Source organism: Stegodyphus dumicola, chromosome 9 (genome assembly GCF_044657685.1).
Source record: "Stegodyphus dumicola isolate Sdum_Otavi_A_Nest chromosome 9, ASM4465768v1".
Taxonomy (NCBI): domain Eukaryota; kingdom Metazoa; phylum Arthropoda; class Arachnida; order Araneae; family Eresidae; genus Stegodyphus; species Stegodyphus dumicola.
The window spans coordinates 76901239-76927925 of record NC_140776.1 but is presented as its reverse complement, the minus strand read 5'-3'; the positions used below and the strand labels follow the sequence as shown (position 1 = coordinate 76927925).

At 32.2% G+C, this 26687-nt stretch overlaps 1 protein-coding gene across 6 annotated transcripts in view; it reads left to right on the top strand.

Annotated features, from left to right (window-relative positions):
• The window catches only part of LOC118193931 (rho GTPase-activating protein 45-like), a 341239-nt gene that overhangs the window by 88743 nt on the left and 225809 nt on the right, over nt 1–26687 (top strand). For 2 of the 6 annotated variants that reach the window (XM_085823637.1, XM_085823636.1), the window contains exon 1: nt 6424–7237. The exons of 3 other annotated variants lie outside the window; for them this stretch is intronic. In XM_085823637.1, coding sequence (XP_085679763.1) covers nt 7097–7237 — 141 coding nt within the window. In that variant the 5' untranslated portion in view covers nt 6424–7096. Of the gene's footprint in view, nt 1–6421; nt 7238–26687 lie in introns of those variants that run through there. One more of the 6 variants, XM_085823642.1, reaches the window with a different exon arrangement.

Genomic DNA, 26687 nt, shown 5'->3' with positions numbered 1-26687 from the left:
AGTTAAGAACCTGAATGTATTTAAAAATAATACTGATTCATTTCGTAATTACATATACTGAAAGTAATTCATTATGAAATGCAGAGTAATTATTTTGTTTAAAAAACTACCGAAAAGAACTAATCAGTAGTGCGTTTTCTTTCACTTTTGTATTTAATGTTATTTTTATCAATTTTATTAGTACGGTAACTGCACTAAAAATGGGACATAGTAATCATTCAGTTTTGAATAAGATAACAAACTTTATTACTTGTTAACTGATTGCATAATATGCAGTTAGTTCTTCATTAAAGATATACGTGAAAAAAATTATCTTTTTGTTTGCATTTCTTTTAAAAATATAAGTAATATCGCTGTAAAATATAGAAAGTAAATATTTCAAATAAAGTTATTTACAAAACATCTTCAAGATTTGCATTTCAATGAATTCACGACGTATAAGAAGGCACCTAAGTAGCCTTGACCGATTAGAGCGATATTAACTTTGAGATTCATTCCTTCTAGGCAGTTCTTTGCATTTTGTCTACTAACAAAATTATTGAAAATTTCATAACGTCCTCTAATTGTCTACAGCGGTAATTCTTAAATTGAGATCTACAAAGTCCGAAGGGAGGGCAGCTGGGATTCTAGAATTGACATTTATGTGCCCAACTCAACAGTGTTTTTTGAAACCCAAACTTGGTTTGTTCTTTAATTTTTTGATAAAAATTGTAACAAAAGATTTTTTATTAATTTTCTATTACAGTCAGTTGTTAACGTATTCATAAATTGGAATAGTTGTTAACATATTCATAATTAGTATTAATCTGCCATTACAGTCAGTTGTTAGCATATTCATTCAAGTGCAATAAATTGAATCTAATCCCTGCAGTCATCATAATAGGGAATTTGGTACTCCGCAGTTGAATATAGGACGGTTACAGTTTTAGCATGTAACGGTTAGTTAAAAGTTTAAACGGTAGTAAATGTATCTTAGCCATTGTTGAACGCATTGTTGATACAGGTTATATTTCCTTATTGCACTCTGACCCACATCAGCACTGTTTGTAACATTCGAAATATTGAAATGGTTGAATTAAAACACACATGAATAACATTATATATGTTAAAAGATAAATATGAAACCAGCGTGATTCGGATGACAAGGAGGAAATGATTTACATATTGTTTCGTGCGTATGGGTTCGTAATAGATTGAATGCGCACAGAACCTATGATAGCCTGATCAAATTTATATTTATCAAAGAAGCACTTTTTGGAATGTTCTGGGGCCTTCCTCAAAAGCACTCGTACAACTCTTCTCAGTATCACAGAGCACAATCTGTAGTTACATTCCGAACTGCAAAGAAAGTTTAACACAGCATTGCAGAGGGCTTCTAAAAAGAGGAAGCTCATACGGAGATCTCGCAGTTTTCCCCAAGCCGCCAAGAAATCCTGGTACCTATCACTTCTCGAACTTACTGGAAGGCATACGAGGGTACAGTTACACATAGAGTGAATTACAATTTTTCAATTGCAATACTAATTACAGTTATATAGGGACCGGACCCAAATGACTCCCAAAATTGGCGTCTTTTGGCAATTTCTCACCAAATTTGGCTACAAAATTTACTCGTTAGCTTCGCGATAGCCATTTACTCAATGATAAATAGACTAGCCCCTGAAATCCTATTTTTCGACAGAGTATCGTCTCTTTCTAGCATTTCATGCTTCATTATACTAAAAAAATAGCAAATCAAACAGTAAGCCAATAAATAAGCGCACGAATTCATAGATTTGTATACAAATCGGACCATGGTCTTAGTATGTTATTTACATTATATACACTATAGGGACTATGGCCACAGTAAGGGGCTAACTTGTCGTAATGAGCCTTAATCGTAATGACCTGTTTTCCAAACATGTTCCATATATGCTGGATAGGAACCGATCCAATGATCCGGGTGGCCATTCTTCATGTGGAATTACTTTGTATATGAAGTGTATTTCTGGTTCACTAGTACTAGCAGACAGTGCCAGCGTTGTGAACTCGTGCATGGGCTGGGCGTTTTCGTGGTTTTCCCCATGTGTAATGTGTATACGAGCCAGTTTCCCTTAGAAAGTCCTTCACGAAGGCATATCTCCTCTTAGGCAGATAGCCCTCGAGGCTTTGCCATAATCTCACACACACACACACAAAGACTAAATTTTGTCTTTTAATCTCTCATGCGCATTTATCTGAAGTCCGAACAATGGGAAGCATTTATTCTATTGCAGTATGATTAATCTCTGCCTAACTCAACAAACCACCGATTTTGTTCGCGTGTATTGCTGTTACTGAAGTGTTAACGAGTTTTAAGAACTTTCCAAGCTAATAAAAAATGATACACAGTGGGGTAAGATAATCTATAACTCGGTCTTTAAATTCGGAAAAAGGAAATTCGAGAAAGACGTTTGCTATTATTATAGCAAACGTGTAGCATACTTCGAAGCATAACAAAATGAACATTTTGGATCCCATAATACATCCCCCCTCCGTTTTTTAAATAGAAACTGCGAAAACTCTGCCGCAGTTCCTAGTCGAACCTGTCGTAGGATAGTATTTGATATGATCTACAATCCTTTTATTTTGATAATTTTGACTATTTTTCACGGTATACGTGATGATGTCAAGTACATGCATGATGAGTACATATTTAACATTTTGTAAATAATAAAAAAGTTTTAAATTATACTAGTAAAACTTGCACTTGTACAACGTTCTTCATAGAAGGATAAGAACAAAGAAAAATAGAACCTTTTAGTTTAGTTCTGAGTACTACTGTTTGAAAGTGGATAATCAATATTTGTCACAAAAATTGGACAAGTTTGAATTTTTCTCCGATTTTTGGGGATTTCGGTCAAAATAATCTTTATTATAAAGTAATGTGATGTTCTTGAAACAGTCCTATGTTTAACGGCATGTGCCTTTAATATTTATTTATTTTAAGATATAATTTTAATAGCATACGAAAACCACACTTTAGCTCTGTAAAGAACATTTGTCAGACTGAACATGAAAAAAAGTTAATTCTTCTACGAAAACATATCATAAAACTAACTGGATGCTTTGAAAAGCATCTAAAGGGTGAATATCGGAAATAATCCTGTTTTAAACACAAATTTAATAATGCTTTCAAATCAGAATACAAACTTTTGAAAAATATAGTTATTTGTTACAGATTTCAGTTTATTTCAAGCGCTATAAATCTTTAATAGCGAAACATCGAGAACGTCTGACAAAAGCGCACTATCGAACAAAGCGCAGAAAAACGGATGTTCACTCCTGTTGCGAAATTAAGGTGTGCTACTCTCATATGAATCTAAGAGCATCTAGAAAAACTGAGGCTTCGAAATTAGTACAAGAATTCATCATATCCTCTCTAGCAAGGTCAAACATGTATAAAAAAGCTTTCGAGGGTATACAGAAATGCAATTTCAACTTAAAGTCAGCTAAAGATGCTTTGGCAATAATTACCAAATTATTTAGGCGGCAATATAATCTTATTAGAATGAGCAAACTCGACGGATTTACATCATATAAAGTTCTGCAAAATGCTACTCTCAAAAAGGGCAAATGACGATATTTTCAACCTCAGGAGAGGTTCTGTTATAAGCACTTTTGAACTATAATGTTGAAAGATTGATAATTGTGAAAAAAAGTGTTATAACTTAGCCTAAGAACTAAAAAAATGTTCTTGCACTAATTTTGACTTTGGGGATTCGATGGCTCTTCAACAACTAGTACATACAAACAAATTTGTCTGCAGTGTTTCCGAAATCTATTGCACACCTTCATTTATTTTGTGACCCTGAAAGCAGCAATTTTAAAATAGTTTGCAACATTTTTTCTAAGCTTCTACGAAGGACCGTTGGCCTTTAAAAATATGTAGAAACATTAGGATAATTGGAAAAGCCGGAGAGATGAAACATTATCAACTGCCTTCGCCGGGAATTGAACCACAGACCTCTGGAATACCGGCCCAGCGTGCAGAACCACTACACCACGAAGGCACGCTAGGAAAGCGGGAGAAATACTTTACAAATAGAGTTCTTTAACAATTATAAAAAATTTCTGCAAAAGAAAAAAAAATAGAGTAGTTGCAAAAATCAAACATATGTGTAACAGTAATCTGAAGTACAACAGAAAATGAATTTCGATAAGTAGTAATTTAATTTTTTCAGAGATTGATGGTAAGGTTTGAAATTCTGTCTTTGATACTTTTATCTAAACGATAATGCTATATTTGCGATACAAGTGTAGAAAATTTGGAAAATTTCTGAAAGAAGCTTTAGATTTATAGGTACCTCCATCTCTATAAGAACAGGTCCCAAATATATTCTGACAATATTGATGAAGATGATGATTAGGACACTTTTTTTCATTAAACTTTTATATTGTGCTAAGCAATTGCTACTCAAAAAATTAATTTTTGATAACTTTTGTGTAAAAATTTAGTTTATATTTTTATTAATAACGAAAATGATAAAAAAAGACTTTTTCTCTGGATTTTCTGTTTTGTAACAATTGTAAATTTTGTAGTTTACTTTAGTTTATATATAATTAAGTACTTAAAAAGGTGTTATTTGCTTTAGTTATAGATGAAATACTATTTAAAATTAACTGTGTTAAATAAGTTTTTAAGCCTTCTAGAATTTAAAACCTCGCTTTAAGATCTCTTGTCGCACTGAACGTCGGGAATCGGCCTGTATATCGAAATGCAACTCATCCGTAAAAAGCACAGTACTCTATTGCGCTGACTTCCGACTGTCGCAAGCTCCTTTCGAAATGACTTGTTACTTAACATTATTTAGCATGATTCGGATGATTTTTTCTACTCATTTTTTAAAATATGGCTACTTCGATTTTTATTCTAACGTCTGTAACGCAGAGATACTTAAGAGATTATTAGACCGAATAAATATTGCTTTGGTCAAAGCATATCCCTATGCTAATTTTATTGATTTTTCTGTTATGAAATATAGGAACTGAATTTTGACTTGTAATCATTTCATGTACATATCTGTTAACTTTCCAAAACAGTTTGCCGAATTTAGATTGCTTTTATTCTAAGCGTGATTAATTTTATAAAATTTTATTGGAGTACGAAAACAATTAAAATTATTTTTTGTTGGCATATAAAAGGCATTTTTACATTTTAAGATATTCAAGATGGCCAGTCAGTGCAGAGAACATATATACTTAAATTGAAAACAGAAATTATTTATTCATATCAAGTAAAGATGCAATATTTCTCCCTTCCCCCACCCATGAACTCCTTCGAATGAACCTACACCATGATGAACTCCTTCGAATTATAAATTGGTTGACAAATTCAAATTGTCACTTGCAAAAGCGATTTGATTGTAGCAAAAACCTCTTGTGACCTTATACTTGATGAGAAAATATAATTCGTCTCTTAGGAGAACCACAGCAGCACAACCTTTCTCTGCGCGACTTTAAAAAAATGACCATTAAAATTTATTTGCAATCGCTCCTGATCTGAGTATCAGTCTTGTCCAAATCTATGATGAAGACTGAGACTGAATCAAAATTTAAGACGAAACAATGAAACCGTTCTGTGCACTGGACACTAGTGCATTCAATATTAATTTAGGGAAAGTTAAGAAGTCTTGTTTTCATAAATTGGAAAAAAACTCCCAACAAATAACTTTTTAAATTTGTTTACATTGTCTTCTTTATTATAGCGTGGTCAAACTGATAATTATAAAGTTTAAAAAAAGAGTTTAAAGTCATTCTATTTACGTAACTAAAATGACAGTCGGATTAAAACAGTTCTTTTTTTTTTTTTTTTTTTTTAATAAAAATCTGAAAAATCCCCTAACCTCTTTTTTTTTTTTTTTTTCCTTTAAAATATTAGAACCAAATATCTTCCTATCGGTTATAAGAAAATTAAAAATAAATCTGAAAGTACTTTTGTATAATGAACGGGAGCAGCTTCAGATCGTCGACAGGGCTGAACGCGGACCCAATTCTCTAGGCCGTTTCTCAGCGGCATCCTTTTGAAAAACAAATTCATCGAAGAAATGAGATCATTAAGAAAAAGTTCCCGAATGTCTTTAAACGGTCTACGAAGTTTTTAATTGCTCGATTTAATTCTTTCGAAAGAGTAAACACTTCGGGCAGGATAATATTGAGATGATGAATCTCTTTCTTTCTTTCTTTCTCCCCCCACTAGTGCTGGCCTGAATTTTCAATGGAAAGAGTTGTACTACAACTCTACGGAAGCTTCGAATGAGCCTTTATTTTCGCGAACACGAAGGTCGGGGTTGAACGTCATGGCCATCTAACCAACCGTAACCGCCGGCACCATAATGACGTCACGAGATCTTCTTCGTTACGTCACTAGGAGACGGTTTTTCAACCGCGGCGGACAAACGGCGGGTTTCGCAGTTCTCAGTCCCACTTCGGCGGCTGCGTATGTGTGTTTGTCGGACGCTTGTTTGAAGATTTTATTTTCCTCTTTGCGATTTTAAATGCGTTGCTTTCATCTTTAGTTTTGAAAGCTGGCGTAGTAAAATATTGTGCTCTTCGCTACATTGGTAAAAATGTGATATTGTTGTTTTTTACATCCAAATGAGATTGAGAAGTTTTCATCACCGGTGCTTTCTAACTCTGTTATTTTATGGAATAGCGTGTGAATGTTTCGGGAAGAACCAGGAGTGCTAAAGTTGATCGGATATTATAAATTTTAAACTAATGCAAAATCAGTTTTTCATTCATTAGTTTGTGATTTGCCTCCGATATTCTCTGCTGAATGACTGATTATCACCTAGTTGGAATGGTCATATTTGACTGTAAGCAAGTGTATTGCTCTTTTCCACGTATCAGATGGTGTTAAAATAATTATCGTTCATCTAACCGAACTATAAATGCAAATTATCATGTGAAAAGACATGCTTAAATAGTTTTTCTGTTGACCATGGCTGGATTCTTCTGCGAAAATGTTACGTGAATCTGATGCGAAATCAAGCTTTAATAGGCTTAATATTTTGATAAATTAAGTGCCTGAAGAGCGGTAAAACTGGCGAATTCGGTAGTCAAAAGGAGTGACAGTATGACCAAGCTCCGTAGGTCGGGTTCTATGGATTTTGGCAATTCCAGTATGGCTAACGTGCTGGATGTAGCCAAGGCTCTTTGTCTTGCTTGCAAGCAAAGAAGCAAACCCAAAAGGAGCTTCAGTCTTTTTCAAATAAAGGTAAGACGCATCTTATCGAGTTATTTTTGTGCATTTTTAAACATAAAAAACTATAAAATAATCATACAGTTCTAAAGTTTGATATAAAAGCTTTCATGTATAGAAAACACTTTTTGAAATCAGAGGTTTTATTATCACGTGGGAACGGTATAGCAAACTAAATCTGAGTATAATTTAGTGGAATATTTTAATTTTCTAAAGGGAACGCTGCAATAAGTCATTATTATTGTCAGTTTTAAATACTTTAGAAAGTTTTTATTTAGATTCGAAACTCGAAAGATTACTATGCTTTACTAATGACTTTCTTCGACTTTTTCTACTTTCGACTAGTTATAATAGATATCATTCAGATGTGTATGCTGTTTCTTTAGAAATATGTTAGAAGCCTTATTGCGCTGCGGTATATAGCTAGGAGATATTTTCGAGATGCTCTTTTCTCTAAGGGAATTTGTAGCGAGATTTATGAAGTTATTCTTGTATCTCTTAATCGTTCCTCGTTTATTGAGAATAATTTAGTTTCACGCCTTCTTTAAGCAAGCATGTATGTATATTTGTACATTATTCTTATGTTATGGAAGTAAGACTTGTCAAATTTAAGAAGCAAATATTAGAATTCTCGTAAACTGGAGCATCAAGTAGTAAGTACTACTTTGCGACATCACTTCGCTAATTTCCAAATTAAGTATGGTAATTAAACGTGGCTTTTAATTTTCTGTTTGCTTCTTTTCAATAAACTGAAGCACGAGGCTTTTATATCATTAAAGACTAGATGGTTTCAGTCGTAAGTCTTAAATCACTTACGACTGAAACCATCTAGTCTTTAATTTTAAATGGAGTAAAGCCTCTTCTGCTGATCAGTTACTTCCAACGCATTAGGGGTATCCCAACAGAAAATACTTTTTTATGACTGCGCCTTGGTGTAAGTCCATATTTCAGTTTAAAAATACCAGTTTGGAGAGCTAATATAATTCAGTCTATATAACAAATACTTTTCTGGTATTCTTTCCTAATTTGTATTTTTCCGCTTTTTGGTAATATGTATGTCTTAATGATTCTACATATTCGCTTGCTGGAAAAATTGCCATGGTAATGAATTCATTGCCTGAAAAAAGGGAAAAAGGAGCTGAATTTCGTATTTTCTATAAAATTTTATAAACTTTCAGTCATTTTACTGAAATGTGTAATATATTTTTCAGTTGAGAAGCCTAAAAACACAAATTCCAGTGCACATTATTTAAAGAGTGAAAGAAATAAAGAAATTGAAAATAATATAACTATATTAAAAAAAAGCAGTTGAAGGTGATGAATTTTTTTAACTGTAATGCATATATTTATTTACATTTATTATCAGTTTTCCGGAACATAGATCTGGTGTTCACAATCCAGGTAAACTTATTGCATAAATATGCATAGTATAGCTTCAGTACGTTCTCTCTTTATCATATGATAAAATGGAATGAAAAGGTATCTTAACAGATCTCAAAAACTAAATTTTCATGCTTATTATTTTAGTTTAAAATAAGTTTCGTAATTTATATAATATGCCATTAAAGTGAACAATTTCTATCACATTTAATTAATATACAAAAGCTTCTTTTCTGCTGGAATGTAAAAGGAAAAGGCGTACAGTTTTATAAAAACAAACACAAAATCATTTATAAAGTATTGCTTCCATTGCACAAGAGGAAAAAATATGAGATAAAAATTTTTGTTACTGAGAACAATAAAATCTTTATTAATACATCAATTGTTATGTAAGTAGTGTATTTAAAAAAAACATTCTGAAGGAAAAGTGCTTTTTGATTTTTCGAATTTTTACAGCATATTTAGACTATATTTTAGAGCATATACTGAAATTTTTGTTTACGGTTTTATGAAAATTATAGAGAATAAGCTAATTTGAACGCAAAAGTCATGTTGTTGGTTTTAATAATTAACTAGAAAGGTTAACGGTAATATGAAACAGTGAAAAAAAATAAACATATAACAATGAGAAAAAATATATAACAGTGAGAAAAAATTGAAATAACATGAAACAAATGTTGCAAAAAATTAACGAACACTTTTGATATAAAATAAGCATTTGGCAGGAAATGGCATAATTAGTGGAGTATTCGTTTACAAATCGTTCCTTGTCGATTCTAGAATCGACTGCTCGTCGAAGTACATCTTTATTAAATCAGAAACTAATCGAAAATGGGGTGGAGAGGAGAATATATACTAAAAATAAAGCAATGACGCAAATAGCTTAATAGACTAAAATATTACATGATTCATTTTTAACTGAAATTTATGCTTCTAAACCATTCAAATTCTGGAAAACATATTCACAGAAAATGTCAGTTTAGATTATGACATCATTTAACTGAAAGTATGCATCCATAGATTTTTTTTCATTAAGTAAAATTTTTTAATAAAAAGATCAATCAACACTGTTGGTATTGATAAGTAACGAAAACGATATCTGGTAATATCGCGAAATTCTTTCACTTCAGAAATCCAAAAATATTTCAAAACTAAATCTTGTAGTTTGAATTCTGGGACATTCTGAAGGAAAAGTGCTTAAAAATATATAAATAAAAAATAGTCTAATAATTATAACAGAAACTAAAAAATAACAAGAAAAATTCTATATACGTGTATTTTCTCTACACTTACGGAAAATGTTTGTTATTCGCGAAATCTTTGAAAGGTTGCTAATATTCGCGGAAATTCGTGATATCGCTCTACCTATAATAAATAATTAAATATAGAATTACAAATTAAAATTTATGCGCTGAATATTTCTACATTTGAGCAAACATAAACTTTTATAAACCACAAAGAACCAAATTATTATGTTTCTAAAAATTGAATGTTTAGCTCAGTTAATTCCAATTTCCTCTTTGGAATTTTTGCATTCATTTAAGGTAAACAGTGACGCTTATTTATTTTTTCCTCTGAGTACTGACTAATGGAATAAAGTAATTTCAACATTCTGAAATATTTTAATCTTTTTAACACGAGCGAATATATGGAATGTAGGAGTAGCAGTCTTTTCGTATTCCTTCCTGTTTGCCTGTAATGCTGGGAAGGACTTTGCTTCTTTTCGATTAAATAAAAATAAAAAAAGAGAAAATCTGAAAGAATTCAGATTTTAACTCCGTATCAGAGGTTTTTTAGAGTTAGGGTTTTTATGCTTTTGCTGAGTTCACAGTTTACCAGTCTGCTTTTGCATTCACTCCTGCTAACGGAACTTTGTCTCCTTTGTTAAATATCGTTTTCTTCGCTCTTACGCCCCAGAAAATTCAACAGCGAAATCATAAAATATTAAAAAAGAGCATTATGTTTAGAATTCCTGGTTAGAGTGTTAAAGGTTGCAATATTTTTTTTATATTCTTTATGTTATTTCTTTAAAAATAATACTTGGGAATAACATAGGATGGGAACATCCTTTTATTTGTGTTGCGATCCATTTTTTGTAATATTTGCTATATTATGTCTTGAAAAATTATATATGGCGATAATATTTGGAAAGTGATACGGACACAAAAATGATTCGGCAAAAAGTGAGATTCCAGACTTATAAGCACTTTGGTGCGGCGGAGTATTAATGGTGGTGTATTTATTGCTACCTTAAAAGGAAAAAATGGTAAAATAAAAGACTACAAAAAAAAGCAACGAAAAATCTTTGCGCTTCTGATTATGGAGGAGTAAATGATGACTATCAAACCACGCAAATTTCATTGAAATCACGATATTAGCTTCTACTCAGTAGCTCACCTAATTATATTTTGTGAGAAGTAAGAAGAATTTTAATGATGGATGTTTTAATGAGAGTGTCACAGCGTGACACGGAAACGCCCCACGGTGTGAAGCGGTTTCATCGCCTTTCTTTTTTACAACTCCCTTCCAACTCTTTCGTGCATTTCTGTGGGCGTCTTTCAGTACCAAGCATTGAAATCACACGGTATGAGAAAAATTAAAGGAAATCGTACAGTAGAAAAAGTATAGCGGTTTCAGAAATTGCAACACAAGAAAATATATCATCCTGCTATTCTTCCCTTAGCAACAAAATTGTGAGTAATCAGTATGTATGTACGACATTAAATTGTTAACCGTTTGGTGCTACTCATTTTTGCAGTTTTAGAATAAAAAAAAATTACTTTTCACTTGAGATATTAAGTCCAAATTTTCTAAGACTTCTGTAATTTTAAACATTTTTACGATTTGTGTATTTGATTATTTTTATTTTCGGAGAAATTATTAATTTAGTGTTTTATTTAATGTTATCTCTGATGGGGAAAGTGTATAACATTGTATTGTATTTGTGCTTCAAAATATTAGAATATTCCAAACTTTTACAAAGTACAGTGGTACTTTGCAATGCATTATGAAAGCGTTTCAGATCCTTTGATGCATACCCAACAAAAAACTACATAAGAAAGCAACGAAAAATCTTCGCATATTCTGTCTTCATTTCCACGAAGAAATAAAAGGGATATAATTAATTCCTTCTTTTAAAAATCATATTGTTATTATTATAACACTGTTTAATACTAAAATATAAATGTTGTGAAGTATATATTGCACATAATTGAAGCACTGCACACGATACTATACTTAATTTTTTTTTTTTTTTTTTTTTTTTTTTTTTGCTATATAGATTAAAAGCAGTTTTTCAACATGGTCTAACGTGGCTTTGTTGAATAATCGATTTTATCCCTTCGCAAGGTTAGTCGATTTAATAGCATTTTTTTTTTCCCCTCCACGGTGATCTTAACAATCTTCTTCGCTGCTTGACCCGTCTCATTAACTTTCCTAAAACTCATTGTTAACGAATTTACAAAACATTACATGAAAATTCAGAGTTACAGAGTAAATTGTTTAATGAACAGTAACAACAGGCGCACTGATGCCCATGACCAGTCGTAGCATTGTCTGGAAAGAGGTAAACAAGCGTATTGCGCGTAGTCGTGATTCATTAAACTCGAGTCATATTCCAAACAAATGTAAACAAACACCACATAAAAGTTTTCGCCTCCAGACAAGATGTATACCAAATTTAACGTATTCCAAAGTTGATGTATACTGAGGTATTAAAAAAATACCACTGCACCACTTTATTTCGAGCCCGTTCACCGCGATTCGATCTCCTATCGAATTGCAAGTATTCAGGGAACCTGATTACTAGATTGACGTTCTTTGTTTTTTCATTGTCATACTAATCCTTAGGGACTTTTATTTCCAGCATAATAAATGACTAAAAGCTGTGGTCGCTGAACAGAGATTGGAAGCGCTGCGGTTTTTCTAAGAAAAATGTGGTCAAAATTTCGTTGTTAACAACGATTATGTAGGAATGTTGTTGCAAGAGGGAAAATATTTTCGACACGACATTAAATATTTATAAACGTTCTTACGTTTTTAAAAATGTGTATATTTGAATAAGTCTAATATTTCCAATTAATGATTTAAACCAGGGTTTCTCAGCCGGTGGTACGCGTACCACTGATGGTACGCAAGGGAAAAATAGGTGGTACGAAAAAAAGCAAAATATTTTTAACTATTAAATTCAAAAATTAAAACCCCAACATCCTGATTGAGTTTTTTTCTCTAACACTCGTAAATTTATGCGATCTGAGCTTTGTTCAAGAGTGGTGGTGGTAGTGGTATTTTGTACTGGTGGTACTAAAGGTTGTCAATTTTTGTTTTAGATGGTACGCGTCAGTCAAAAGGTTGATAACCGCTGATTTAGTCACATATTCTTATTATCAGTTAGACCAGTGACAGCGAAATGGCGGCCTGCTTGACCGGCCCAACGATGTATTTATTGCGGCATGTATTATTCTTTTCATATTGTTTGTATATTTTTGTATTCGATTAACGCTATCTTTAAAGCGCTTACTTGAACGTAAATGAAAAGATCTTCCGTTTGTTCAGACATGACATTCCTCCATCCTTTCGCTACAGGAAGAAAATTCCCATTGCACATTGAGAATCTGAGCGATGAGAGTTGCAAAAAGTATTTTCATTTTGTATTACTGATTCTTTAAAAAAAAAAATTAATATGAATTTCATCATATATTTGCTCTTGAGCATATGTTTTAAAAGTGACTTATAAAAATTCAGAACAGCGTTTTTACTACAGTTCATCTAGAAGACCAATAAAAAAATCGGTTTGTATTGATAAATGCTTGTAAAGATTTGAATTTTTATTTTTTGAAAGAAATAATAAAAATTAGACAATCTTTAAATATGAAAATGAATCAAATCTGCATGCGCCAAAGCATTTTGATGACATATTCAGAATTTAAACAATTGTTGAAAGGTAGATGTAATAGATACATCAAATCGTTAGTGATAAAATAATTTTAAAACTCTCTTAGAATTTAATCTGGCGGAAGTGTCTGGTTGCTACTTTTGCTGCAAAAGTAGTTCCATTCGAATAATTTATATATAATTTGACAGTTATGAATCTTGATAATCGTAGTGTTTCAGGATATGTTGATAGTCATGGGCCACCGCAAGGTTTATCATACTGTGATCTTGGGTAAGGACTAATCGGATAGAAAAATTATTCAGCAGACTTTTACGCTCGAGGCAAATCTCAGAACTACGCCCCGAAACTTTTTAAATCCTTTTCACATTAATGTCTAATTTATTATATTTTAGTTTTGGATTGCTTGTCAGTTTTTGCCTGCGGTAAGTGACTCACTTAACTTCATCCGTTGAATGGCTGTGGAGAGATCTGTCCCTAGCTTGGAGAATGTTACTAGGGATTTCACGGATGACAGCAGCAAGAATGTTTCCTAATACGTTAATTATAAATAAATATTAATGACACTAAGGTATGATCATATACACATTGTAATTCATACAGACAAATATTAGTCCAGTAAGATATGGAAAGCTTTCCGTCAAATCTCCATTGTAATTCAATGCATTCCACTTCCACTGAATTTATTATTGAACGCACTACACAGCATTATGACATTTACTTCATAGGTTGTGATAGGCTTCATTCAGCAGAGTACCATTATTCATTCAGTCAGCATGAGTACCATTCATTCAGTCAGCATGAGTACCATCAATAGTATATATTGCACATAATTGAAGCACTGCACACGATACTCGGGCACTGTGATATAATTGTAGCAAATGCACTTGTTCTTGTGTGGAGAAGACACATGAAACTACCCATCCATCCTGCCAACTGGATGTTACAGGAGCTAGCGATGAACCAGCTCCAGCTTTCACAAATATGGGAAAGATTAAGTAATTCTTACCAATTAATTTCACATTAAAATGATATATATAACTCTAATACAGCTTTTATACCGTGTAGAGTCTCGTATTCTTTGAAAACATCAATGTACGAGAACAAATAAGACTGAAACGAACTATTGTTATGTCTTTTAAGTACCACATAGACAGGGAAAGTGTGTAACGAACCCTTTTATTTAACTAAGATAAAATTTAACAGAAGGCCCCCACTTGTGCTTACGAAAGCCAACAATTATGGCTTAAACGAAAGATAATGGATGAACTAAAACTAAGACAAGTAAGTTAGCCTAACGACTTCCCAAATAGAATAACACGCATACAGGCTCTGACCTAAGGTCGGCGTAATAAGCCTAGTGACGAGAATAAGGCAACGCTGCAGAATACTAGCAAGAGAATCAAAGTAGCAAAGTGGCCTTCAGGCAGGCAGAACATGCTCTGATTCTATCGTCGAAAACCTTCTTTTAAATACTCTCTCTTCTCTACCTGATTTGAATATCACGCGCTCTAGATATTTACGTTCTGGCAGGAAAACGGGAATGAGGGAGATAAGAAAGAGGAACTAACTTGTTAGAAACTAAATGTAAACTCTACAATCGTTTTGAAATATATCATAGTTTCTCACATTTCTACTATAGCAATATCGCAAGTGATAAGAAACACAGATTCTTGCGCTGTTTAGAGTTGTCCTTTGTCGGAGATTCTCTACAAGGTGTGTTTCTTTAGCCTTAAAATTGACTTTGTATACAAGTGCAATTGGAGTCTTCCTCAAAAGGAGAGATGTATTCCTAACTCACTGCAGATTACTTCCACATTTTTAACAGCGCCTTCTTATCCGGAAGTAATTGTTGGTACCAGATGGATAATGCAAATGCTCATGTGTTTAACTGCACTTGCTTAAGTTTTCATGCTTCGATGAATAATCGTCTTCATAACTAATCAGGGGTCTACTAAAACCCCATTAACGCAAACACAAGCAAAGCTAAAAGGTTTAGACTACAACTTGTAGTTACAGATTAAAGTTAATAAATACTGTCCATCATTACCTGCAGGTTTTTAATAACTCATGTATTTAAATCGATAGAACAAACGATCTAAATCTTTTAACTCGGCTTCATCAAACGGGATCTTGACTCTAATACCCTTTAACAGATACAAAATTGCTTATCAAATCATAAATCAGCTATATGGAATGTTCTTCTTCTCAGGCTAGCAAGTTACTGAGCGACTGCTATACTACTCTAAATCAGGGTTTCATAGACTGTGGATCGCGACCCCCAAGGGGGTCGCCAAGAATTTTAGCAGTTTTGATATTTCTTTAACTTTCTATAATAATTTTACAATTACCAAATATGTTTACACAATGTATCTGAAAATAAATAAAGATAAGACAATACAGACAAAAAAAAAAAAAAAAACGAAAACGTTTCGACGCATTCTTTTCATAATATAAGCGTTCATTTTCCTTGCTTTGCACGTGACGCTGTCATTTCGGCTGTTACTTATTTAAATTTTTCACATTGTTCTATGTCTTAAAATTAGAAATTAAAGTTAATGTCCTAAAACTGCACGCGTGTGTCGGATTTGCGCAATTACGTATGGGGTTTCACAAAATTTTCGTAAATATTATGGGGTCCTGGGGTCGCGAAAAAATCTTAGTGATAAAAAGGGGTCGCGACTGAAAAAAGTTTAAAAAACCCTGCTCTAAATTACAACTTCGCTCGCAATTTAAACTCAAAATAATTTGCATTCTAACGAGGATCAACAAAAGAAATAAAAGATGCAAAAAAGGGGAATTAGTTTCAGCTAAAATAAACTTTATAAACTAATAAATAAATACTCTCCTGGTTACGCTACCTAAACACTTACCAGTTAAAAACGCCATTGGTTTTTAAACACTTTGAGGACCTCATTAAATGCTTTGCCGTAACATCCAACGATAAGGTTCTGCGCTATGAACCAAGATAGAGAGTAATGGATTTCATACATCCACGAAAAAATTACTGCACCTCGGTGAATCGATACCGTATCCAGTGGCAGCGATTATTCGGAACATAGAAGAACTACTCTTCATTAATTAAGTAGTACTATTGGATCTTTTATTTTATTTATTTATTAAAGGTTTAGGAATCGATTTTATGCGATATACGTCCTTTACGGTTGTGTAGAACAGGGATTTTCAACCAGGGGGTAAATTTCATAGTTTCGGGGGGGGATGCGGTCAGACCTTTTAGCTATTAAGTATTTACTTTTAGTTTACAAATATAAAAATTTATTTTTATTCAGATTTTGGTATTTACCTACAGTTTCTATACTTTTTGTTATTTAATTTAAAAACATGTTAGATCTAAATCTCCTTAAATTTCTCTGTCTCTCTCTAAATATTTATACATATGTATGCTTTTCAAGTTTTGGAAAAGGGGGATGATCTTCTAGTAATGATGAAAGGGATGCATTTTTTTTCTCCCAAGTTGACGTTCTGTGGCGGCAGCTTTGGTATGATCTTCTAAACGTTGAAAATACTCTATAGCTTTCAAAAACATTGCTGTAGTTTATATAGTTCAATAATTCGTACAATCTATTTCTTGGCATGGGTTAGTCACATAATATACTCCAAATATCGCAGTATTCTCCACAGCAGCGTATATATTTGCTCGTTGGGAGGGTTAATCTGTTAGAAGATCCACACATTTGAATGAAGTTGTGTCTCCCCCACAGTTTCCTCTCCCTTTTCAACTGTATCATGATGCGTCAGGTGCCAGTGGCGGTCTTACTGCTGCACGCGAAGAATTGTTTTCACGAAGCGTTGTGACACTTCAGCCGCGTTCTCTCTTACCTGGAAAAAAGCGCTTGAGCAATCTGTTTGTTTTGTAGAAGTGCTTAAGATTCCTCTCTCTGTGTTTGTTGTCTTCCCCGCCACCTGCACTAGCTCAAATTGATATGAGAACACATATTTTCCGTAAAAAGCCTTCTTCATGAGAAATTTTACTGCTTTCCCTGCAATCTTGTCTTTCCGCGTGCAATGATAATATTAGCATTATTATTACTATTTTCTGTGTATTATTTACCTCCCTCTTCCTAACGAGTGCGCAGTGCAGACGACCTTCAAGCGAGCGCCAAGGTCAAATGTCAAGGAGACACTGATGCGTTAAAGAAAAAATGACGAGAAAATTGTTTTGAGAATACTTTGCCTTTTTTTTTTTTTTATTTATTTATAAATTTATTTGGTTTTATTTTTATTTATTTATTTTTTGCTCCCTTCTCGTAGGTGAGTTCTGGGAATCAATTAAAGAGAGTGGCATACTCACTGGTATTTTGCGAAATGAAAACGCGGATAGCCTTTGTCTATTGTCAGCGGAAGGACGATTTTTGTTTGCTTTTTGCATTGTTTAGGTCCTTACTCTTACTGTGAGTTTCGTTTTCTGAAAAGTTGCTTTTTATTCTTAACAGCCTTTTGTCTCTAACCTTTTTTAAAATAGCAGTTGTCAATCAGTGGCTCTTCTTCTTTGATTCACTTCTTTGAGTTCTGAGAAAGTATTTCTTGAACTTCTTTCCGCCTTGGGAAAAATTTTAGCGCGCTGTTTATTGTTTGAGTTAATAACCAGTTGCTTACTAGTCAATTTACTGAAATAAGGTTGATTGTTGCTCGATAATTTATTACAATTTAGGCCTTCTTGAATTCATGATTGTGACAATATCTTGAAATCAATAATTTATAAATATTATACTTTCAAGATGCCTTCCAATTTAATGATGCGAATTATTTCTGCAATTAAGGTCTCTTTAAGAAAGCATTTTCGATATAAACAAAATAACAGTATTTCTAAAAGGAGTAATTTATTTAGAATGTTATGCAACATTCTGAGAAATACAGTTTAATATTATAGAAATTTAGAGCAACTTTTACAGAATTTTGACTTAATTTCTTAAATCTTACTGAAATTTTGTAACAACCGTGAGAAGTTAAATTATTTTTTTTATATAAATATTTTGTATATTTCCCATAGAATAAAATGTTTTTCACAATTTTCAGTACTTTTTCTGTAGAAATTATCTTTTATGCATGGAAATGCTTTTTAAAAGGATAAAAATGTCTAATATTTTAAGTTTAAACAAATATGTAAACACATTCGAGAAGTAGTGTCTGTTACCTTCTCCATGAATACTGCAGTCAATTGTTTCCATTAAAATTACTTAAATTATTAAAGAAAATTTGTAAAAATTGTACCATATATACCTGAAATAGTTTTTGAAAACTTATAAACTTCTGTTATTAAAACGCATCAGCTGACTAAATTTTAAAGATATTTGATAAGATTTGCTGAAAGATATTTTAGCAAAGGAATATGCCAGAGAAAAAAATAGTCTCATCATTAATTGTATTATGAATAATGACTGCTAGCACACTTTAACTAACACTGAGTTACACTACTAACACTGAGTAACACACTACTAAGATTGAGTAACACACTACTAACACTGAGTTTCACAAAATATAGATTGTTTTCGGTATTTGTAAAACATTAATAGATAAGATCGATTCTCCAGTTGATAAAAGGTAAAAATAAGAAAGACTGAAATATATACTCTGACTGAAAGCAAATACAGTAAGACCCAGCTTAACGCTGTTTCGTTTAGCGCTGTTTCGGTTTAGCGCTCTTTTATTTCAACCCGGGGATTCCACGAAATCGCTCGCAGCATACGGGGATTCCCCGAAATATTATGCAGCGATAGGTTTCAAATACATATCCGAAAGAGTGTACTTGTATTTCTTGTTTGGTGCGGTATTGTACAGACATATTTTGAAGGGGTAAATGTGGAAGATGTCGAAGAAATAATTCAAGGAGCAGCGGCTAGTCTTTCTAATGATGAGCTCAAGGAATTAACTGAACAAGAAGAAAACAAAGATGTTGACAGCAGTGATTCAGAAGAAGAGCAAAAAGAACTTTCGATGGCGTTTGTAAAAAGGAGTTTGTCTACCATAACTGAAATAATGGATCAATTCATTGAAAATGATCCGAATTTTGACAGGAGCTCAAAAGTAAGGCGTGGTGTTAGAGATGCTCTATCCGTTTATGAAGAACTTTTAAGAGAACAACGCAAAAGAAAAAGGCAAACAACATTAGATGCTTTTGTCACAAAAAGGCAGAACACTGAAAACGCGGAAGGCTAACTAAATATGACTGACTTAGAATTTTATTTGTTTTTTTAAGAATATTCGTTTTGTTATTTATATTTTGTTTTTATTTTTGCAAGAAATAATAATGTGGTATTAATTTGGGCTTTAAGAAATAAATGCTTGGTTTTATTTTTATTAAAAAAACATACTTTTTAAATTTAATACCTAACCAATTTCCTAGCCATCTTCCCCTAACCCCAATATTTACATGTGAAGATAGCCTCGTTTAGCGCTGTTTCGCATTACGCTCTACTTTGATGGAACGTATTCCCCGCGTTAAGCGGGGTCTTACTGTACTGTACATAATATACAAAAACTTTCAGTTATGCAGAACTTTTTTATCGTTCTTATCTAATCTCTGTTTTAAAAAAAGTATTAGTAAAAATAAAATTAAGAAAAGTTGTGGTTTCGCTACTAAAGCAGTATATTTAAATTCATTATATTAAGCTATGGTAAAGCTCACTATGTCTATCTGCTCAAAAGGGGAATACCTGCGTGGAGGTTTTTCTAAAGGAAATTGGCTCGTATTCACATTACAGATGGGGAAACTTTAACGAAGTTGACTACGCAGTTAGATCGACCGGTCCAGATTAGAATCCCAATAGAAACTATGTGTGCCTATAAACGCTTGACTGTTGATGAACTCATATATTTAAAACATATTTAAAATTTGCTTTTCAATCCTTCTAAAGGTTTTTTAAAAGTTAAAAAGTAAAACATTTTAAAATTAGATGTTATGTTTCCAAATCTTTTAAATGCTGTATCCGTTGATTTAGTAAAAATTATTTTTAAGTTGCAAATGGCGTTACAAAAAATCTTCTTTAATATAACGTAAGGCATAATATAATAATAGCAATTAATATTATAATTATAATAAATAGCTTTAATAAGCATTAGCAAGCTAATAAATAAACTTTTATAATTAGCTAATAAATAGTTTTTAATATCACACTAGCATTTAAATTCATATTTTTTAGAAGTTAGTTTAAATATTTATATTGCATAAATAAATTTCAATAATTAATTACTATAATTAGTCCAAACAGGCTTTGCCCCTGAAAAACTTCGTTTTTTTTTTTTTTTTTTTTTTTTTTTTCCTCGATTTTGCTTTGGTTCACTATAAATGTATAAAGACATTAGGCATTTTTTAAAGCAAGAGTGATGAAAAATTAGCAACCGTCTTCGCCGGAAATCGAACCACGGACTTCTGGAATATCGGCTCAGTGTGCAGAACCACTACACCACGAAGGCACGCTAGGAAAGTGGGAGAAATACCTTATATACTCCCCTTGTTAAAGGGCGACTGGGGATTTTAGGGGACACAATCGCCAAATCCTGGGTATGAAGAGTCATCATCCATCACCCTTTTAGTTCTGGCGCCACTGCAGAAACATGTATTTTTTTAAGGCAGGAGTGATGAAAAATTAGCAACCGCCTTCGCCGGGAATCGAACCACGGACCTTTGGAATACCGGCCTAGTGTGCAGAACCACTACACCACGAAGGCACGCTAGGAAAGTAGGAGATATACCTTATGTACGTTTCACTTTTCAAACTGTTGCCGCAAATGTTAGAGTCCTGCATTATATTTAAAGAAATTAAATAATGAAAAATCTACATAAATGTATGTATATTTCTCACACTGGGATAAAACAGTGGTACCTAGAGCCATCGAGTTTTGAATGACGTAATCCTACTGCGAATATGGGCATGTGGAAGCCCAAATTTGAAATTTGGAATTTGTTTTATGATCGATTTCATATTTTGTAAAACTTTAACGAATGTTTGATTAACAAACTCAAGGATTTCAAAGCGAGCAATGCCAACGTTATACAGAAAAAATCTGATGTGTACACCACATAACTTCCTTGTATTGGAATATTAAATTATACGCATTTTTTCTTGAATTTCGTTTAAACTTATTGGATTGAATTAAACCTACTTCGACGACAGCGCATAAAGCACAATAGAATAAATGCATTCTTTAAAATTAACTCTAGTATTTGTTTACCATAGCGACACTCTGGCGCTAGATTCACTTAACAGTATTAATAATTATATAACGGTTAACTTATATAATAATTATATAACGGAAATTAAGTTAACTGTTATATAATCTAACAATTATATAACAGTTAACGTATATATTTCGTTCATATTATAACTCATAATTATAACTCATAATGCACAAAATTTATATCATTTAAAGAATAGAATTATCGTTGCCACATGTTCTATTCAAATACTGTAATAAAGCTAGAATGATGCATAAAAGAAATTAAGTAAACAAAACAAAAAAGAAACAGTTTTTCACAGACGATTGAGTATTTCTCATTTAATTAATTCAGTTCTCACTTCGCGAGAAGGCAAAAATACATAAAAACTCAAAATATCTATTTTAAAAATTACGAAGTAAATCTCAAACGCTTATTTCCTCGAAAAAATTCCAGAAAGAATTAAGCATGATTTAATTGGCAATAATAAATGAATGCGTTATCTTTGTTGTTGCAAAGCTAAGTTTCTCTAGATTGGCAACAAATCCACTAGTCTCCTGTTTCAAATGGGCCCACCAGCGGCCGAGCGGTAAAGTCGCTGAACACTGGTAGTTCGGCCCGAGGTTTGAATCCCGCGAACGGGCTGGCTGCATGGGTGTTTTCGTGGTTTTCCCCATGTGTAACGTGTATACGAGCCAGTTTCCCTTAGAAAGTCCTCCACGAAGTCATCCCTCCCCTCAGGCAGATAGCCCTAGTGTGCTTTGCCATAATTAAATACACCACAACACCACACCTATTTCAAATGTAAACATAAATGGCCGCCATTAAAAACAGGCTTAGCGGCAATTAAACAACTTTAAAATTGCTTATAATTCTAAAAATATTGCACACAGATTTACTAAAGGCATAAAATCCTTAACCGGAAGATAAAAACAACATAATTCAATCATTTTTAAAGCAAAAAATGTACAATTTACAAACATATAAGAGTAAAGAAACTGAGATCACTGAGTCGGGTAACAGAGTGGATATATATATAAATATATTTATATACGTTTGGTGAGGCCGATTGCAACCAAAATACCAGGTGCACATCTACATGTTATAGCAGTCCTATATACACAATTTCAAGGTTGTGAGTCTACTCGTTTTTGAGTTATGCGAGATACGTACGTACATACGTTCGTACAGACGCCACGAAAAATTCTCTTCAGAATTAATTTTAAAGCAGTTTTATAATTTTTTTGAAGGAAAGGAGTATTTTAATCTGTCCTTACGTACAGATATCACGCAAAAACATCGTTAAATTGCATTCGATAGCGGTCAAAATGGATATTTTCGTTGAACTATGCTGCCTGAAACTTTTCGCGATTACAATACTTCCTTTTTACTTCGTACAAGGAAGTAAAAACATTTTTTATCTCCAGCGCGCGAGACTCTGTTTCTGAAATTCTAAAGATATGCTCAATTTAAAATTATTTTGCGATATTGCCCTTGAACTGAATTTTGTGGTTTAAGTGTGAAGAACGTGATATTTAATAAATAAAGGTAACAGGCAAAATGTTACAAAAACTCTCCTTTGAACGTAATTTAAAATATGAAAAATTTCAGATTTTTTTTAAAAATTTTTATTTTTAATTGTGATTAAAATTTTCTGTAACATTGTACTTAAGATTGTACAACGAAGGTTAACTTCGTTGAAATACTGTGGTATCTATCTTATTCTTCTAATGCAAACTATTTAACTGAACATCTATTGAAACATTTATATGAAAAACCGGGGTTATACAATTTATTTTTAAATGTTTCTGTTGATGCAACTGAGTTGCCGCATCGAAATATAAGTGAAAATTCTGAAGTAAGATTCTTGTCATGGTCAGCCGGATTAGCATAACAGAAGAGAAACATTTCTTGTGTATTTTAAGAAATTAAAAAATTCTGTTATTGAATTTCTTCTAAAAAATTTAGATTTCTCTCTGTAATCTCTAAAAATCTAATTGCAAATATGAAATATCACTCAAAAGTGGAGGAGTATTTATAGTGTTTATAAGTGCGTTTTTTGACAGCTTTACAATGTCTATAAAAATATTCTTTCTTAGTTTCTTCTTAGTACAGATAACTAAGTATTCTGATGTTATTTATTATTCTAAACTGGCAAATATCTATTATTAAATTGCAGTAAAAATATCAAAATTTCTCACACCATACTAAAAATTAGATATTAAACTTACTGACTTGCATAAAGCATGAACGTCGTCATGTGTAGAGTTATCGAAGTATATTGTTGGTGGTACTATACTTAAAAAGAGAAGTTTTAGTCGTGAGGAAAGTCAAAGGGATTTTGATAGAAGTTGCATCGGTAATTTTTTCTGGGTCTTCTTCTAATTACCAGATTGATTAATTATAAACGATTCCAGTCGATTTTGTCGTCTGTGATATTCAATACCTATGTTTTTTTATGTGAGAGATACTGGTCATTTTCAGAGGTGGTCATCATAAACCAACTCATTGTCGCCAATTTCCAAGCTCCTTTGAACTAATTACAATCGAATTTGCAAAATCATCACCAAGGCATTTTCTTTACAATTAACAGCAAATTAGATTTTCTCCAAGATATTAATTGCTACTGAATATTTGCATTTCTTAAGAAACTTCAACTAGTAGTGATAAATAAGAAGCTTTCTTTAACTAGTTGTGTGAAACGGAGAATAATTATAAATTTATAATTGTTTGCATTCATATGATCTTCCTTTGCTGAAACTATTGCGTAGCGTTACGCTTTACCCGTAACGCTGGTATGTTTCCTAATGGACAAGGCAAAGAATAAATGCTTTTATTGAAACATAATAATAAGAGAATACATTGAAACATAATAATTAAGAATAATTCAGTATATATTTGCTATATCATCTTCGAATTCATTTCCAGTATTAAAATATGAAACTAAGTACAGTTAAAAGAATGTCTAGGTGATACTCTGAATAATATGAATTGTTGTAGCTGCAAACATAATTTCAGTGGGATACCTTGATTCCTCAGTGAGCTGAGCCTAATGTGTTTATGTACCATGAAACAACCTATCTCTCTTCAGGTATAAAATATCTAAATGTGTTCTATCTGTTGTTCGAAAGAGGTCACAGAGGTGTTGAGGACACAAATGAAAAACCGGCCATGAGGTCTGTGCTTCGCGAGGTTAAACAGACCAATGCCATTAACGGAACAATGCAACCGGCTCTGTGATGTTCAACAATGTAATGGAACTAACTATCATTAGTGACAGTTATCAATAGCTCATCATGAAATATAAGCTAAAAGGATATTCAGTATATGTCAGGAATGTGTTTGATATCCTTTTTTCATTTTCTTCTTCTTTTTTACTCTTCACCTTAACGCTACAATGAAAATGAAATGTTTTTTGTGAAACTAACTGTGTAGTTGTAATAGTCATTATATTATTTTCGTATGCGTATATGGATATATATTTGTATGTTTAGTATGGCTGTTTAGTATTTCTTAAAAAAAAAATGGGTGCAATAAATTGCATCAGATTCGTCCTGTGAAATTTAAAAACAGAAATGAATTCTTCTTTTGTTATATCTAATTTAAACAAGCAAATCCAAATTTATATTTAATTTTCTTTTAAGAAAGAGCAATATAATAATCACAACTCTCGGAATTTTACATTCAGATTAGCACATAGTTTTGACCTTGTGCTAATTAACATTGCGTGAAGAACATATGCATTCATCGAACATGGGAGAATAATAATTTTTTTTCAAAAAGACCTATTCCAAGTTATTCATTGATAAGACTTTTTTCATAATACTGAGTTAGAAATATTTGTTTATAATAGCTGCAAATTTGTGGAATTTAATAATAGCTATGTGAAACCTGATTGGCTGGTTTATTTATTATGCAAAATAAAGCGGAGGTACTTGTGGCGATATTTAAATTGTATGTTTTGTTTATTGTTATTATGATTATAGTTTATATTTAATGATTAATCTGGACGGAAATACGGTTTAGCTGGCAGTTCGATGTGAATATTCTGTGAAGGTTCGTGCTTGTTTATAAATGTATATAACTTTTTAGTTTTGGTATTAACGCAGACAAGATATGGATTTTTTTTGTTCGTTAATATACCAAGAAAGGTATTGAATCTGAAATTCTATAAAATAATAAAAATTTTCAAGGTAGAAAATATGTTAATTCTACGTTTTATGTTTTGAATTTTCTTACATACGGAATTTTGCATTGAATTTTTTAGATGCATTTATTATCTTTAATTATTATATTTATTATCTTTTGATATAAATATACAACATTCATAAACATTATGCATAAATTTTTGATTTTAAAGTATTTGAAAGAGCTAGTGTATTTTGTTTATGAGTTACAGTTAAGGAAACTGTAATTCTCTAACATATATTGTTTAAGGTTTCATGTTTTAAAGTTTTGCTTGGTTTTATGTTGACTGAAAATAAAGTTAGTGTCGCCGCTTATTAATATGCGAAGAGTGTCGATTAATTTACTGAAAGTGCTTTTGAAGGGAAAGAGGGTAAAGAATTCTGTTCATAATGATTTTATCTGTATTATATGTTTGTCATTTTTAACTATTTTTCTGGCAGTCAAATGTGTGAGCAATAGTAACATGTGTTGAGAATATGAGATTTAATTAAGTGAAAATGGTGCAACAAATCTAAAGAACTTCAACGATGGGTTGAGCATAAGGAGTTGACACGGAATTATTAATAATAGAGTCAAGTCTTAGCTAGAACTTTTATCTTTACACTATGGTTAATAGCTTCATTTCGAAGTAGCTTAGTTGGTATAAGTGCGAGTTATATTTTTATAGTAACAAGCGAGTGAATTTTTTAACGATTTAGAATTTGAGTATCTGAAAATGTAAGTGCAAAAATATCGCATTTATTATACATTTAAAAGGTTTGAATAAACTTCTCATAAGCTTCGTGTTGCGCAATCGATATATTTTCCTTAATAAAGCTTAAAATTGGCTG